The sequence below is a fragment of the Talaromyces atroroseus genome (assembly GCF_001907595.1).
Source record: "Talaromyces atroroseus strain IBT 11181 chromosome Unknown scaffold_28, whole genome shotgun sequence".
Taxonomy (NCBI): Eukaryota; Fungi; Ascomycota; class Eurotiomycetes; order Eurotiales; family Trichocomaceae; genus Talaromyces; species Talaromyces atroroseus.
The window spans coordinates 28,240-43,215 of record NW_017971460.1 but is presented as its reverse complement, the minus strand read 5'-3'; the positions used below and the strand labels follow the sequence as shown (position 1 = coordinate 43,215).

General features: G+C 45.5%; 4 protein-coding genes across 4 annotated transcripts; 3 read left to right on the top strand and 1 right to left on the bottom strand.

Annotated features, from left to right (window-relative positions):
- Nucleotides 1-274: 274 nt before the first annotated feature.
- UA08_09510 (hypothetical protein) lies at nt 275-2,522 on the top strand (the record flags this gene model as incomplete). The annotated part of the gene is made up of 3 exons (XM_020265435.1): nt 275-629; nt 682-1,976; nt 2,301-2,522. The coding sequence occupies 3 exons, from the start codon at nt 275-277 to the stop codon at nt 2,520-2,522; spliced, it is 1,872 nt and encodes a 623-aa protein (XP_020115342.1).
- A 3,877-nt stretch (nt 2,523-6,399) lies between these two features.
- On the bottom strand, nt 6,400-6,704 carry UA08_09509 (hypothetical protein; the record flags this gene model as incomplete). The annotated part of the gene is made up of 2 exons (XM_020265434.1): nt 6,400-6,566; nt 6,617-6,704. The coding sequence occupies 2 exons, from the start codon at nt 6,702-6,704 to the stop codon at nt 6,400-6,402; spliced, it is 255 nt and encodes an 84-aa protein (XP_020115345.1).
- Nucleotides 6,705-9,960: 3,256 nt separating this feature from the next.
- On the top strand, nt 9,961-10,966 carry UA08_09508 (hypothetical protein; the record flags this gene model as incomplete). Its single annotated transcript, XM_020265433.1, has 4 exons — nt 9,961-10,153; nt 10,648-10,808; nt 10,860-10,891; nt 10,939-10,966. The coding sequence occupies 4 exons, from the start codon at nt 9,961-9,963 to the stop codon at nt 10,964-10,966; spliced, it is 414 nt and encodes a 137-aa protein (XP_020115346.1).
- Nucleotides 10,967-12,622: 1,656 nt separating this feature from the next.
- On the top strand, nt 12,623-14,924 carry UA08_09507 (hypothetical protein; the record flags this gene model as incomplete). Its single annotated transcript, XM_020265432.1, has 8 exons — nt 12,623-12,751; nt 12,798-13,525; nt 13,679-13,744; nt 13,799-14,021; nt 14,081-14,587; nt 14,636-14,674; nt 14,725-14,856; nt 14,907-14,924. 8 exons carry the CDS (start codon nt 12,623-12,625, stop codon nt 14,922-14,924), a joined length of 1,842 nt encoding a protein of 613 aa, XP_020115343.1.
- Between the last annotated feature and the right edge of the window lie 52 nt (nt 14,925-14,976).

Here is a 14,976-nt window from a genome sequence, read left to right as displayed (position 1 = left end):
CCCTTTTCGGCCTCCTTCCTATTCTGGGTATTACCCATTCTGTCTCTCTGGATTGAGTATTGATAGAAAGTCTCAGTGGAATCCCTAGAGAGGCTAGATCTAGTGGCTGGATGGGCTCCTTCTCTTTCCTATTACGGCATTGCCGGATTCGTTTCTTCCCTGCATCAGGCCATTCTAGTCCGGCTATATTAATCGCCTCTTGCTCACCCGAAATCATAACACTCATCTCTCATCAATTGTATGAATGCGAATCTTTCTTGGTTATCTCTTGATCATGGCATATATCTCTCTTGACAACAGGGTCGAGTACGATCCTCAGCCAAAGAAGTCGTCCAAAGGGCGTCCGATATCTGATGGAGTCTCTTCGTTTCAGACCACCAGTCCTCTCCTTGGTCATCCCGCCTCTGGTGATATCTGCGCAACAGTAGTACCGCCTGCATCAGCTAGCAAGGACCTATCTTCTTTTGCAAATATCAACTCCGCGACTACAGAACCTCGAATTGATATTGAGAAGTCTTGTCCACCACCGGCAGCGGCACTCGTCGCCTCTAACGCATTCGATGAGAAAGACAAAAACAAGGACCATAGCACGTACGATCAGAAGGTAAATCAGGAAACATGTCAAAGTCGTAAGTATCGGTCTTCTGAATGCTGCTATACGAAGGCTAACATCACTTTCAGCGACTGAGAAAATTCATGACAACCACTACGCTGAACATTACACCGAGGAAAACACACGTTTATGTGAACCTTCAGAGACTACGGAAACCTCGTTAGCTGAAGATCTTACAGTCACAAGATCTCTAGAGATAGGGATGTCGCCCCTTCTTTCAGACGGTGAAATTGAGCGACACAGAAGTCCCGTTGCAGAAAAATTTCTCGGAGAAATGCCGTCAACGGTTCCAGATGACCCCATCGCCTGGGCAGCACAGTCTGACGCAACCTGTATAGACCAAAGGTCACCGAGCCCTGCCATCACATCAACCGGTGACGCAATGTGCCTCGACACTCTAGCGGATAAGGGCAGGCAACAATCTGTGTGTCAACATTCCCTGATCGCAGAAGCAACAGTAGCCCAATCCGAGCCCTCTCAAACCCGACAGGTCAACCGCAGCCAACAGGGACGCAATACCTTAGTAGGAATGCCTTGTAAATCTCTACCAGTGGTAGTCCATCGTCGACCGTTGCAGTCCAGCAAGGTATCTCGCACTACTCGTCAATCATGTCGTTCTCGGTTCATTCCAAGCACAGACAGCGACGATCCGGGGGATAGTGACTATCATGAACACAGCCAAGCTGAGAGTCAAATAGAAGATGATGAACCAGTAGCTCGTCCAGCCAAGAGAAAAAGGACGGCGAATACTGGTATGAATGCGTCCCAGTTGCGGAAGAAAAGAGTGCAGGCGCACTCTTATCAACGAAGCTCTTCACTGAGAGTCGCGAGCCCTGAGTCCGCGATCCACAGTTCTACCAGTCCAGAGACTATACGTATCCAGGGTCAATTTCTTCGCAAAGTCTCTTTAAGCCGCGTTGAGTATTGCTGCTGCGTCGCAGAGGATGAAAACTCAGCCGTTTCCAATCCTATCTCATCTGACATTTGGGCATCATTCAAGAAGCTGGCAGACAAGGGGGGGCAGTCAACTGGCATGCCTGACTTTCAAGCTATTGATATCGAAGGCTTATTTACTCGTGAACTTAAGCCATGTGGATATATATGGAGCTTCAACTTCAAGGAGAAGCACGCGAAATCGCCGGAAAATCATTCCTTGCCCCAGGAAGGAAGGGTATCACCGACTCTAGATGACCTTGTGGTAGACAGCCAGACTTCCCCGCGGGCAGATGAGTGTGTGCCTCCGAAGGGCAAGGATTATACTGCCGAAGAAGATGAGCTGATAGTCCATCTCAAAGAGACTGAAAAACTTTCGTGGTCACGCATTGCAGCACGCTTTCCTAAAAGAACACAGATGGCCCTGCAGGTTCGTTACTGTACCAAACTGAAAGGAAGGCCGCATCAAATTCAGTCAGGAGGTCTTGTTAGACCGAGGACCGGCCAAGCGCAGACTATTACAGTAGCGTCTCCAAGGAATACTGGGAGTTCTCGTCGCCAGTATAGCTTGCGAAGATTACGACATTCCCCAGATCGTTATATGCCCGGGTAGTTCAAATCTAGAGGACCTCGTAACACGTAAGGGACGACTTGTTACCCGCATTTCAAGTGTTTTAGAAGAACTTCTCAATGGGATAGACAATCTTCGCAATCTCATTAGTATCGAATACACGCTACGCTATTCTTAAGTCAGTTCCTGGGAGATCTATCAATACTTGTGTATATTCCACCATCACTCATACTGGAAGGATGTCGTACAAGACCAAGAACAAGCGAATCAAGGTCTTTTCAGAAGTCCAAATGTCTCCATCGTCTTACACTGAGTCTTGTAAACTCCAAGGCTAAGGCTATGTACATTAACGTTACTCTTGAAGCGGAAAAAGCTACCCGTGCCGCCAAGCCCGGTACTCGTTGATTTCAGCTGCACGGACCACCTAGCGTCAGATCATGTGATATTTCCACGTGATTTATGAGCCCTAATATAAAGATGGAGTAACTAGGGCTATGTTCCTCTTGGCGTTATTCATTACTATAGTAGCCTAGTCACATTCAATTGCTAACTATCTGTTCTGATTTCAGGAACAGAACAGTTACAGAACGGGATCATTTACAAATAACAAATAGGTATGCATACTGACATGAGATATGATTGAAGTTGTGAACGGAGGAAGATTGTTGAATACGCCATCAAATGGGATTTTTTACCACACAACGGTGCATACAGCACCAAATGGGACTTCTTGCCGCACAAGACGGTGCATACGGCACCAAACGGGATTTATTACCGCACAAGACGGTGCATACGGCACCAAACGGGATTTCTTACCGCTCAAGACGGTTCATACAGCACCATACGGGATTTTTTACCGCACAAGACGGTGCATACAATACCGAATGAGGTTCTTTACAGCACCCAACGTGTCACGGGACCACGTGACATTAACTTACCACGTGACTCACTGACCCTAGCAAGGGATATGATGGAAAAACTAGGGATACGTTTTGTTGACTTTACTTTCTTTCTTCGCGTTATGTCTTGTTACCAGGTGTATTTTAATCTTAGTCTAATCCTTATCGATTGCTACTTCTCCTCGGGATTCTTGAGAACCCTTACACAACGATTCTAAACGGTTCGTAGCACCAAATTTCACCAAACGGATCGTTACCGAGATTCAATGGGAATGTCACTAACATCGAAACGCGCAGAAATGAACTATATCCATGTGATCAAAATCCCCAGAATCAAAGAGTTTATTGCAAGCGCATGAATGTCGAAAGATAGCTCTGTACTGAACCCGAAGCGCTCTGTCTGATGTATTAGATTATTGGGTCGTTACCGTTCGATGTAGGTGGACCGCTCCCGTTTCGGGGTCGCCCTGCTGTTCCCGCTCGGCATCACTCTTTGGGGTCGCCCGATTGTTCAGGCAGGGTTGAAACTTTAGACTCTCGTTCATTTTACTGTTTATAGCAAGGCCACGATTCACTCAGTTCATGAGCCTTGAAATCAACCATATAATCCTACCATCTTCCCACGCCCACACTCAAATATTTCCTAGATCCTGATGATCCTAGCCTACTCAAAATGAGCATGCAGGGTGGAATATTTCTTTCCGAGGGCAAGGCGTCCCGTTGCCCGCCAAATTTGGCTCAAGACTCCCAGAACAAGGAAACTCATCACGAGAGAAAGACTACTCATTTGCTAGGACACGGAAAGTGTTCATATCCTGGATATCGTCCCCTTGTCATCAATTTCGAAAGAAAAAATGGAGAACACTTTGGAATAGATATAGGCCCCGTCTCTTGCCAACCAACCTCTCTCCAAAAAATGAAACGTGATTCTGTGGAGGGAAGATTCGATTCTGTGCCGCGAACCAATCACCCCAATCTACAGAATCTCCTCGGTATTTCGGCTTGTGAAGGTGATGTCCTTCTGCATTATGAGAAGCCAGGAATATCCTTAACCCAAATCCGGCAATTTAAGATCCTTGATCGAATTGAAGTGGCGACAATCTGCAGAGAGGTATTCAAGATACTCTTTCCCACATGAGAAACAATGACTAATATTGCATAGATATTACACGGGTTAATCTATATTCATGAGGTTCTCGATATTGGCCATGGCAACTTGCATTGTGATAATATCTATCTTAATGACGATGGCGAAATTAAAATCGGTAATTGAATTCACCAGAGACGATTCACTACCATTCCGCTGATGCCTCAAGTAGGAGATATTGGGAAGAGCATGCTCCAAGTAGGAAAGACAAAAGATGTTTCTTGCGACGTGCAGGCCGTTTACAAGATCGCCGATCAGTTTCTCAATCTTAATGGCAGTTCAGATGCGATCAGTCTGTCATTGATAATGGCTAGGAGCTTCGTCGCCCAAAGGAGCAATATTGATCCTCGAACTGTTCTAACGGTACGAAACTTTAGCAATAGACTGTACTTTATGAAGCTAACGATTATATAGCATCCTTTTTTTAGAATAAGTCAGGATTCCTGGTATTTGTCGGGGCTCTGGACACTGTTTGCAGGTACTCAGGCAACAGCGTTGGATGGTCGAGATTCGAGAAATTGAACAACAATGAATACTGATGAAGAGCCTTCTTATACCTGCCAAGTCAGAACCTCCATAGCATGCATATTGAGATACTATTGCGGTGAAGACCTCGTATTCGGTGGGAATAGAAAATTGACATGTGCCATGTTTGCTTGAAGGGATTGTTTGGCAGTGAGTTGAAAGAACCCTGAGGCTCGCCAACTGAAGAGATAGAGCATGGTCCAATGTTGCCTGATGCGATGGTCTGACCATTGCCAAATGCGGATAGGAGGGAAAGAACTACCAGATCCACACAGCTTGGGGGGTACAATAAGCGGATAATTGGGTATCATTTGTATTCTGACCACAGTAGACAACACTCCGGCCTCTGTCTGCTAAGGCGGTGGTGACAAGCACTAGAGGAAGGGCAAGAGATAATCAGGGTATCAAAATCCGTAGTTCTCTTGCTGTTGCGATTATTTCATGTACCCCAAACCCATGATTCAACGCAGCATCAAAGTAGCGTAACTGCGAAGGTGTACCTCAAAATTCGTTCCTCACAAATTATTGTCGTATCTCCATATTTTCCCGAGCCGAGGATATTCCTCGTCACACCTTCAAGATCTGAGAGACCCATTTTTAAATTGCAGATGAAAAAATATGCTTAATGAAGTTTTTTTTTTTCGGCAGGAGATGAACACTATACTGTATCTACATACAGTAGTGCGGTAGAAATCCAACTAACTTTCCTGGCTAGCTCACTGATGCGTCATTGATAGTGACACTGTATGTGACTGCCGAATCGTGTCGGAGCATTACCCGTTTTGATTGGCTTATAGCCCGATTCTAGCATCCTAGGATGCCGAAACCGAAGGTCGGTCTGATGAATCGGGAGTTCTGTGAATTGCGTGGTGAGTTGACCTTATCTAAATGAATCAGACTCGAATATAGACTTAAAGGATTTGACAGGTTAGGATACAGTTTTCAGAAATATCTGGACGCTCCTTACGAGCCTCGCTAAACCATCTTTGCCAACTCTTTGCTCAGTAATGTCCTGAACCTGAGATGAGCCTGTGGCAGATGAATGTAGAGATTCAGAGCCTCAACCCGAGAGCGCTTCTTATAATGACAGCGAACTACCATATCGAGAAAGAAGCATCTGGACTAAATATTTGCCGGTTGCCTGGGCAAGACTTCAACCCTGTCTTACTCGGACAAGCTGAACTATACGTCCTAGCCAATGAATATGGGGTCTGGTAGCTGATCTCAATTCAAACAACGCCTGGATCTACCATAGCTTAGTTTTTGGGGGAAGCCCGGTGTTTTCATTCGTTGAGATTTTGATCATCACCTTCTTCTAGGCTCAGAGATTGATGAGAGGCAAGCCATCTGTCACAGCTATCCAAGCTGACTATTCCTGTCGAAATAGCCTATGAAAGAAGACTGAAGAATTTTCCACATTTCATCAAGCTCTGCTATGTATACAGAATGTCAAATCACTCGCACGAAAAAGACATATAATACTAGGTAGGAAGCGTAGCGGTGCCGCAGAAGACATCCTTTTGCTTTAAAGGAGTGCTATCGATGAAAGCAATATCGATTTCAGCTACGAGACCGAGTGGAGATAAGTAGCTGAAATTGATAAGGGTAGCGTCTCTCGCTCTCAACATCTCTTTATCTCTCTTTCCTTCTCTTGATAATCAAAAGTAGAATTGAGAGAAGACTCCGTACTGGGGTGGCGCGATTTTTCACATTACTGGGTCCGCTTTGCCGAAATCAAGTCAAATTCGTCATCCTGGGTAGCTATACGCAAGACGCTACTGTCGGATGACAGACAGATGGTGAGAAGAGGTCCCTCCACAGTTTTCAACGTAAAATGATGTCTCCGGGCCATTGCTTCCTGCTGGACTTCAGCTGATTCTATACCCCTCTAGTTAGCTAACAGCACACTGACCGCTGGAATTACTTACTCTTGGCTTCATCCAGCTGTTGCTCGAGGGTCTCGTACAGTTCCACTAGGAAATGCTGATAATCTTCGATCGAACGATGAGCATCCATGAGGCTGGTGTAGTATTGATAGAGCGAATAAAGCACCGGTTGTGTCGTATTTGGTCAATTCTTGTCAGATTGAAAAAGGGTATGCAACACTTTAATCTCAACACTAAGGTGGCATGGGAAAAAAAAAGCTGTTGTGAAATCTCTCTAGAGAATGAAAAAGAACTTTTGAAAAGAAGTTCCTCATCAGGGAGCTTTATGTCACAAAATATAACCTGAGTTCTTGGCATAGCTAGCCACACATTTACCCACCGCTCGATTGAGTCACTTTCCTTTCCGTTTGCTCTCCTCGTTCGTTTGTAGAACTTTGGATTCTGGAAAGGGCAGGGAGTCGCAGTGTAACTCAAACAGATTCATGATATATATGTACCGGATCCACCCACATCGCGATGCTACAAGCACCTCGCTTCGCCTCCAAATGTATACAGGCATCGGCACCTACGACAGCCGTGCTCTGATGCACCAGTCAAAGTGGCGGCGTTTGAAACATATGCCGGTCAGTTGCGAACGAGACTGGGGACTTGCTCTGTCAGCGGTTACACCGGATAGGATGGACTAGAAACCTACCAGGGACTCTGCCACCATCTCTCGATCTCTGTAACGATTTCTGTAAAGAACTGGTGGTCGTGATCCATGATTCTGCACCTTTGTGGGCTTTTCTATCACATTCCATATAAACGAAGGACTTGGGGGAAATATCGGAGAATAAAGAGCATAGTCAATTGTGATCAAATCATGCTTGACTTATTGCAGATTCGACTGCTCGAGTAGACTAAATGCGGCCGCTCCGGGAATAACGAGCTGATAATAACTTCCGATCTTGGTCATCATGACTTGATCGACCAAAGAAAAATAGACAAAATCGTTCGGAAGATGCCTTTTGCTTAAAGCAAGGACAAGTATATCTGTAATGGGTATCCTAGTTGAATATTGGCTGATTCATGGTTTATTGTCTTTATCTTTTCAATCATCGTGATAGTTAGTCCTTTGTTCATATAAACATCACATATGGTTCGGTGCCCCGCCCCAACCTCCAATAAAACCACGACCTTGGGCGAAACCATACGTCCAGTTCGTTTCTGGAGCGGATGCGGAATGACATTGATGCGGTGGGTTGTTTTGCCACTCAACTACTTATAACAGAAGTACTTCATATCTCGAACAGCAGTCACATATTGTAACCCAACAATGTGGTGTAACCGTGTTTTATCTACTACAACTACCTAGTACTAAGCTCTGTATGTGTTCGTCATTAGGAGTTGATTACTTCTACCATTATTTCACGACCGAGGAACTAGCCCAAATTTGCGAACAGTTCCATTCGGATTGGTCGCCCAATAAGCAGGTCATGTGGAGTGGCATTCCTCATGCAGTAGTACAGGAATGGGCCGACCGGCATCAAATGCAGACCTTGACTACAGCAATGGGACCACTGATGGAACGTGAAGATCCGCGATGTTTGCGTTTGAGACTCGACCGTAAAAAGTGGAGCAGATATATGCAGGGTGCCTCTGCGCTTTTTGCGTACCACATCGCACAAGACCAGGGTCGCGTCACAGTCTTGACCCCTCCACCGCCTGAACGGTTTCATCCTTCGAGAGAGACCAATTATCAAGCGGTTGAGGAACCTATTCTCAAAGGCAGACTCGAAGGCAGACGAGTTTCACGAATTGAACTGGTGCATCCGACAATCACTGGTGCTGAGGACGTACATTACCAGTTTTGGCCGGTTGATGAATCTCATACATGGAATACGCAATTCGGTCGACTAGCTCCCCTGCATCAAGATTGGAGAAGGGTTAGAAAGAAACATTGGAAACTCTAATGCTTCCGCTACGAAAATCCGGTTCAGCAATGATATTAGGTCTCAAAGATGATTCATTTGTGCTCTACGAAGAAAGGCTCGAGATTGACATAAACTGGCTCAAAATTCATTGATTGTAGGTATTGATGCCTTTTGATGTGAATTTAGCAAGCATGTACAAATTCTTAGATAATGTAACTTACTGTGATGTAATGAAGCATGTGATATTCGTAGTAGTACGAGAAGTGTTCTCCCTCACCATCTTCATCGGTCTGTTTAGTCAGTAGTGTCATTGTGATGCTCTCAAGAAATCGCAACTCACTAAAGTCATAAATGAATCATCTTCGAGACCTGGGTAGTGAAAAGTATGCAACAGCCCGACAGGCGGAACGGGGTATATATTGAAAACAGTTACAGAAGGGGATTTCTTACCGCACCAGACGGTGCATACGGCACCAAACGGGATATTTTACCGCACCAGATGGTCCATTAGCATCGAATGGGAGCGCATGCTGACTCTAAAAATGAACATACACTGTCAGTGCGAGTCGTTGTAAGCACGCGTTGGTGCTAGAACGACTTAGTGTCAGTTTCCATGAAATCACGTGACCATGGCACGTGACGTACTTACCCTAAGCAGGGATATATTTAGAAGAACTAGGGATATGTTCTTTCGTTTCTTCGCGTTATGTCTTGTTGCTCACTTAAATAGTTAGCAGATCCGTATTCCACTGGGACATGATGACTAATCAATGACCATTCAGGATCACAAACTTTTATTATCTGCAAGTCCGCGACGATTTCAAGTTTTTTAAGTCTGCATGTATACTACTATAGTTTGAAAAATAAACATGGTCAAATTGAGTATTTAGGTAACATCTTAGAATGCCTGAAGAATTATTCAAGCTAGGAGCCATATTTACATTTGTTATAAGACAATATTCTAGGATACGATCTCTTTCTTCCGAAATAATGTGTTGGAACTAGAACAGCACAACAACTACTACTGTGACAGTTGATGGAGGCATTCTGGTATCTATAAATAAACCTAGAGTCCGCTCGGTAAGGTCAGTCTAGGTTGCTCTCAGTCTAGGTCTGTATCATTTCGACTTGTTGTCGATTTGACTTGATAATAAATCCGAGTTGGTGAGGGTTCAAGTTGGTGTCAATGAAGTTGAACCTATACGTTTGAGTTTACTTATCGGTAATGATCAGCTCATTTTGTATTTTCTTGATCCCTGAATCTGACCGATACAATCCGAGGATATGTGTTCGTTTCAATCTGGTGTCATAAAATCGTTATCCTCAGGGGTTGGGATTTCGATTTAAAGCTGTTGTGAGCCACTTTCTCCAAGGTTTTCAAATAAAGCGTTAACCTTGAGTATATAAGCCGCTTATCTCTCTGCGACCATTCTCAAAAACTTCCCAGTTTATAATGAGCATCACTTACTCAAAATGGCTCTACATGGTGAAGTATCTATTTTTGTGCACAAGGCGACCACTCTTCCATCAAATTTGGCTCGGGACTCCAATAACGATGAGGTTATGCATGAAAGGAGGACGATTCAGTCGCTGATTGACAGTTCCAAAAAGCCTCCCTATTCGCGAATCGATACCATTCTTACCAACTTTTCCCCAGAAGAATACGGTGAGGGCTTCTATGGAATGGAGATAGGCGACGTTCCGTGCCGACCGACCTTTCTCCAAAAAATGGACCTCGATGCTGTGGACGAAAGATCCAATCCTGTGCTGCGAACCAATCATCCGAACCTGCTGAACCTCTTGGATATTACAGTCTGCGGAGATAAATTATTTCTACATTATGAGAGGCCAGGAATATCGTTGGCCAAACTCAAAAACTCCCAAATGTTGGATCGAATCGCAGTGGCGACAATCTGCAAAAAAGTATCTCAAATACATCCCAATCTCTGAAAAGACGGCTAATGCTTTAGTAGTTGTTACACGGACTAATCTATATTCATGAGGCTCTCAATGTCAGCCATGGCCACTTGCATTGTGATGGAATCTATCTCAATGACGAAGGCGAAATCAAAATTGGCAAATCATCCCTCCCGTGAAGGTCTATGGGCTATCCCGCTAATGCCTCTGTAGGGGATATTGGGAAGAGTATGATGCAAATAGGAAATACGAAAGATGTTCCTCGCGATGTGCAAGCGGTTTTCCAGATTGCCGGTCAACTGCTTAGTCTCGATAGCAGCTCAGATACGACCAGCATGTCATGGGTTATAGCAAAGAACTTCGTCACCATGCCAAGCACTGTTGATCCTCGAACACTCCTAAAGGTACGAATCATTCGTGGAAGTTATAGGTCAATGTAGCTTATGGCTATATAGCATCCATTCCTCAAGTTAAGCCAGAATTCCTGGTATTTATCGTCGCTCGGTGGTTTGCTTTCATTTGTGCGAACAACAGGTTTCGTTGGATGCTCAAGGTTCAGTAATGAAAAAACTGGCAGTGAGGATATGACGAAGGGGTCAGATAAAGAGAGTCTCCCCGCGTCTGTTAACTCGGAGCTACCACAATCTGCATATGGAATGTCACCATGCCAAACATGTGCACGGTTTGGGCTGAATGGTTAAATGCGTGGATTGAAGAGCGTTTACTCTGGTAGTTCATTGATACAATCTCGCTCTTGAAATATTTCACACCCGTTTCCGCTTCAATATCTTTAACAATTTGTTATCTTTCTCTGAAAGGGTGTGGAACATGTTTAAAATAATCTAACTTTGAATTTATTCGCTTATTCATGATCAAGTTCTCACCACGAGAAAACCTAAAGAAGTGATATTTTGACTAATTTGTTAGCTGAGGAATACATTCTGATGAGCGTTTTGCAATAAGCGCCGCCTGCTGCCATCATGATTACGCCTTGCCAAGATATAGAGTGAAATCACGGCGTGGAAAATGCGCTGGTAGCAACTTTCTATTGGTTCTATTTCAGCGATCTATTTTACTGTGCCAATGGTTGGATCCTTTGGTGGGTTGTGGCTGCGCAGGCAGGACTCGGATTTCGGCATCCTAGGATGCTGAAAATTGAGCTGTATGGTTATAAATAAACTTACATTTACACTTCTGCCATCTCTTTCTTCACTTCTCTCCCACCATGGACCTCTCTCAAAGCGTTCTGCAAGCCCTACTCTTTCCCTCCGGATGGGTACAGATTCCGTGATCTCTGATAGCCGTTCTCTGGTGGCTGACGCACGAGTCGAAGTATTCATGCTTGAAACACTCGCCTGTAAGCGGTCGTATGCACTAGGGATTTGGTCTATTAGCCGTTTCATTAGCTATATAAACTGGAAGCTAACCAAGATGATTGATCACTGTAATGGTTCCCGTAAAGAAAATTGATCAGAACTGCTTGTCATGATCCGTGATTTCTATTACGTTTGGTACAGTCAAAAAAGCGGAATGCGAGTGCACACATGATAAGGATCGGAGCACAAGATTCTAAGGAAGGACTTTCGCAACACTGGAGTCGAAATCTCACCCAAGGAGCCTCGGCACACCTCCCGTCTCGTTGATATCTGCCGATCAGCTCGGCCTCGGGGTTTGACTTCAGACTGCAGTGGATATTAGACGAGGTGATAACGGAACACTATTATATTGATAGGTCGGAACGTCCAGTGCGAGTCACTCAAAACCGTGGAGTGGAGTGAATTCACAGCCCATGTGTGGACAAAGTCTAAGCCGATGACGAAACCAACGTTACTCCGTTACATCTAACCCAGGCGCAGGAGGAGACTGAAAGGGGCGGTGTTGATTTCTCCATCAATCATCAGCTTCGTAACATTCGTCGAAGTGATCCACTAAACCCCAAAGCAGGCATCATCTAGTCTCGAGTGCGCCTTGGGGCCGTCCACGACGCGTCCATGCCCGAGATGTACTGGTATAACCCGATGGCGAGTCATTATTGGTGCTATTCTACCGAGCTGTCTTCTGGGCCATCAGCTGAATTCCTGATTAGTTATAGCTGGGATTTAGATTTCGGCATCCCAGGATGCTAGAATCTTGGTTTGTACGGCTATAAAGAGGCCTCCGACCGCACTTCTGCCCGTTCGTCCTTTTGTTTCTTTCCCATCGTTGACCTCTACCAGAAATGGACTCCGCTATCTCCAGCTCACAAACAACACCCTCGCCTAGCCAAAGGACGCGTTCGCTCCTTGAGCTATCTGAAATGTTCCGGCAGTTGGCCGACAAAAGTGAGGGTGCAGATAGCGTGCCTGAGGTATGACTTGGACCACTACCACATGAGAAGCCAGCTGATGGAATAGTTTCGGGACCTTTTCCACCAACTTTTCCAAGAGGCACCGGCCGTTGCGCAAGCCATTGCTGCGGCAATTCGAGAAAATATTCCGGACCCGTCTCTTCGCTTATCCTTGAAACGAAAACGGAGACAGGATCCATCCTATCGGCCAAATCACCCGGTGCAGTTCGTTCCAAGGAAAAGGCAACGTACCGACGATAAACACGCAGTGGATGAGCCCATGACTCCTGAGAGTCCAATTCCCAAAGGCGAAAGTCCTGAAATCGATGATGCACTGGACTCTACGATCTGTGTTGACATGGGTGAACTCAAATCCGTCTCTAAGCATGAGAGGAAGCCCGGCGTTCACTCGAGGATGCTTGTCATAGATGAAGGGAAATTTTGTGAAAGCGAGAACAGTCATCATAGCACAATGCCAACGTCCACCATTGGGGAGCAGGTAGAATCGCCACCCGTGCCCGAAGCGCATCTCACCGAGGGTGAGTCCTTTCTGGATACCGTGCACCAAATGGTCGACATTGTTCACCTGCTCAAAAAGTATCCGAGCGATGTGCCGCGCACTGTTCATCAAAAAATCCTGCAAAGTCTTTACACCCACCAGGAGTTGTTCATTGACTCAACAACCAATCAATGGTCAGACGGGAGGATGTGGATGGAGGTACTGGAGAGAGGATCTGCCACAAATCGTCGGTGTACCGTACTCAACATGCTAGAGTATATGGGGGCCTCAAAATGGTATGACGGCCAGATTGAAGTGGCGAAGCATACAGTGTTTACTAAGGACAATAAGGCTGTGGGTGAGAGGGGGGCGGCAATACATGTGCTGGACCGCATCACCCGGGAGCATAGCTTGCTGAGTAGAAAGACCATTATTAATCAATGCTCCAGGGGGAAAAGGTTGCGCGAGCTTGTCGAAAAGATCGGACTAGGGATATTGATTAGCCCCAAGATTTGGTAAGTTTCAACGAATTAGTTTATTTCTATTTCTTATGCTTACCATGCACTCAGGGATTATACCAAGAGAAAGGGACCCCAGTTCAACCAGCTAGTCAAGGATTTCAGAGCAGATACTCAACGATTGTTACTATTTCAAATACTTGCACCACAGGTGGAACGACTGGTCCACAAAGGCTGCACGGATCCGGAAGCGTTGTACGGAGCTTTAAGAGAGAGCAATCTCGTCTCTGAAGACGAATTGCAAGAGATGAAAGCAAAATATCAGCCACAATCTGTAAGAACTCCCTGGGAACATATAGCTTCTGGGGTTAGGGCTGGACTAATAATTGACAGGGCTCCACTTCCGCAGTCACATTGAGTAAAGCAGTCGATCGACTAACCAGTCAAGTCAGCGCTCAAGTGTTCAACAAGCAGAAACTGGATGCAAACGACACGATCTCAATCAACGGGAGTGTGGAACTCTCGGTCGATTTATTCGCGCGGCTTCAAGCAGGGAAATGGCTCGATTCTTGGGCCCTCATGGCAGCCATGCATATTTCGGACCGGCCAGATTTCGTCAGGTATGGCGAAAGTGTTCCATTGGATACCATCGGAAGACACGGCCAGCCGCGATCGATCAAGCAGCCTTTTCAGGCTTGGGTGAAACAGATCGCAGTGTTCCGAAAAGAAGCAGAAGGCAGCACGCCTCTCATATTCTACTGTCCCGTCAATCACAATAATTCACATTTCACGCTGCTGGAAGTTAATGATAGTGAGAAAGTGATTCGACATTATGACTCACTAGCACCAGTCACCGCTATCAATGGTACGAAAAAGACAAGAATCGCAGCTCTGGTCGAGGTAAGTTGGTCCGCGAGTTGCTGGGCCCATTTGCTAATGATATAACAGGACGAATTCGGTGACTTAGGATATAGATATACCGAAGCGGTAAGCATTTGACTTACTTCATCTAGTAGATCCAACACTGACCTGCGTAGCCTACACCACAACAGCGCGATGCCTGGAGTTGTGGCACCCGAGTGGTCTGGAACTTTAGACGAATATCCAACGGCTTTGATATTGGATCATGGGATACCGTGCTGAGCTCAGAACACATGAACATGGATATTGTAAGTGGGCTTATGGCATGTGTTGCGTCAAATGGCGTGCAAAATTATAGCCGAAGCCGCAAACGTGAATTCAGGGGAAACTCATGAACTTCAGCTTTTCTGAGTACTAAGTCAGAGCAA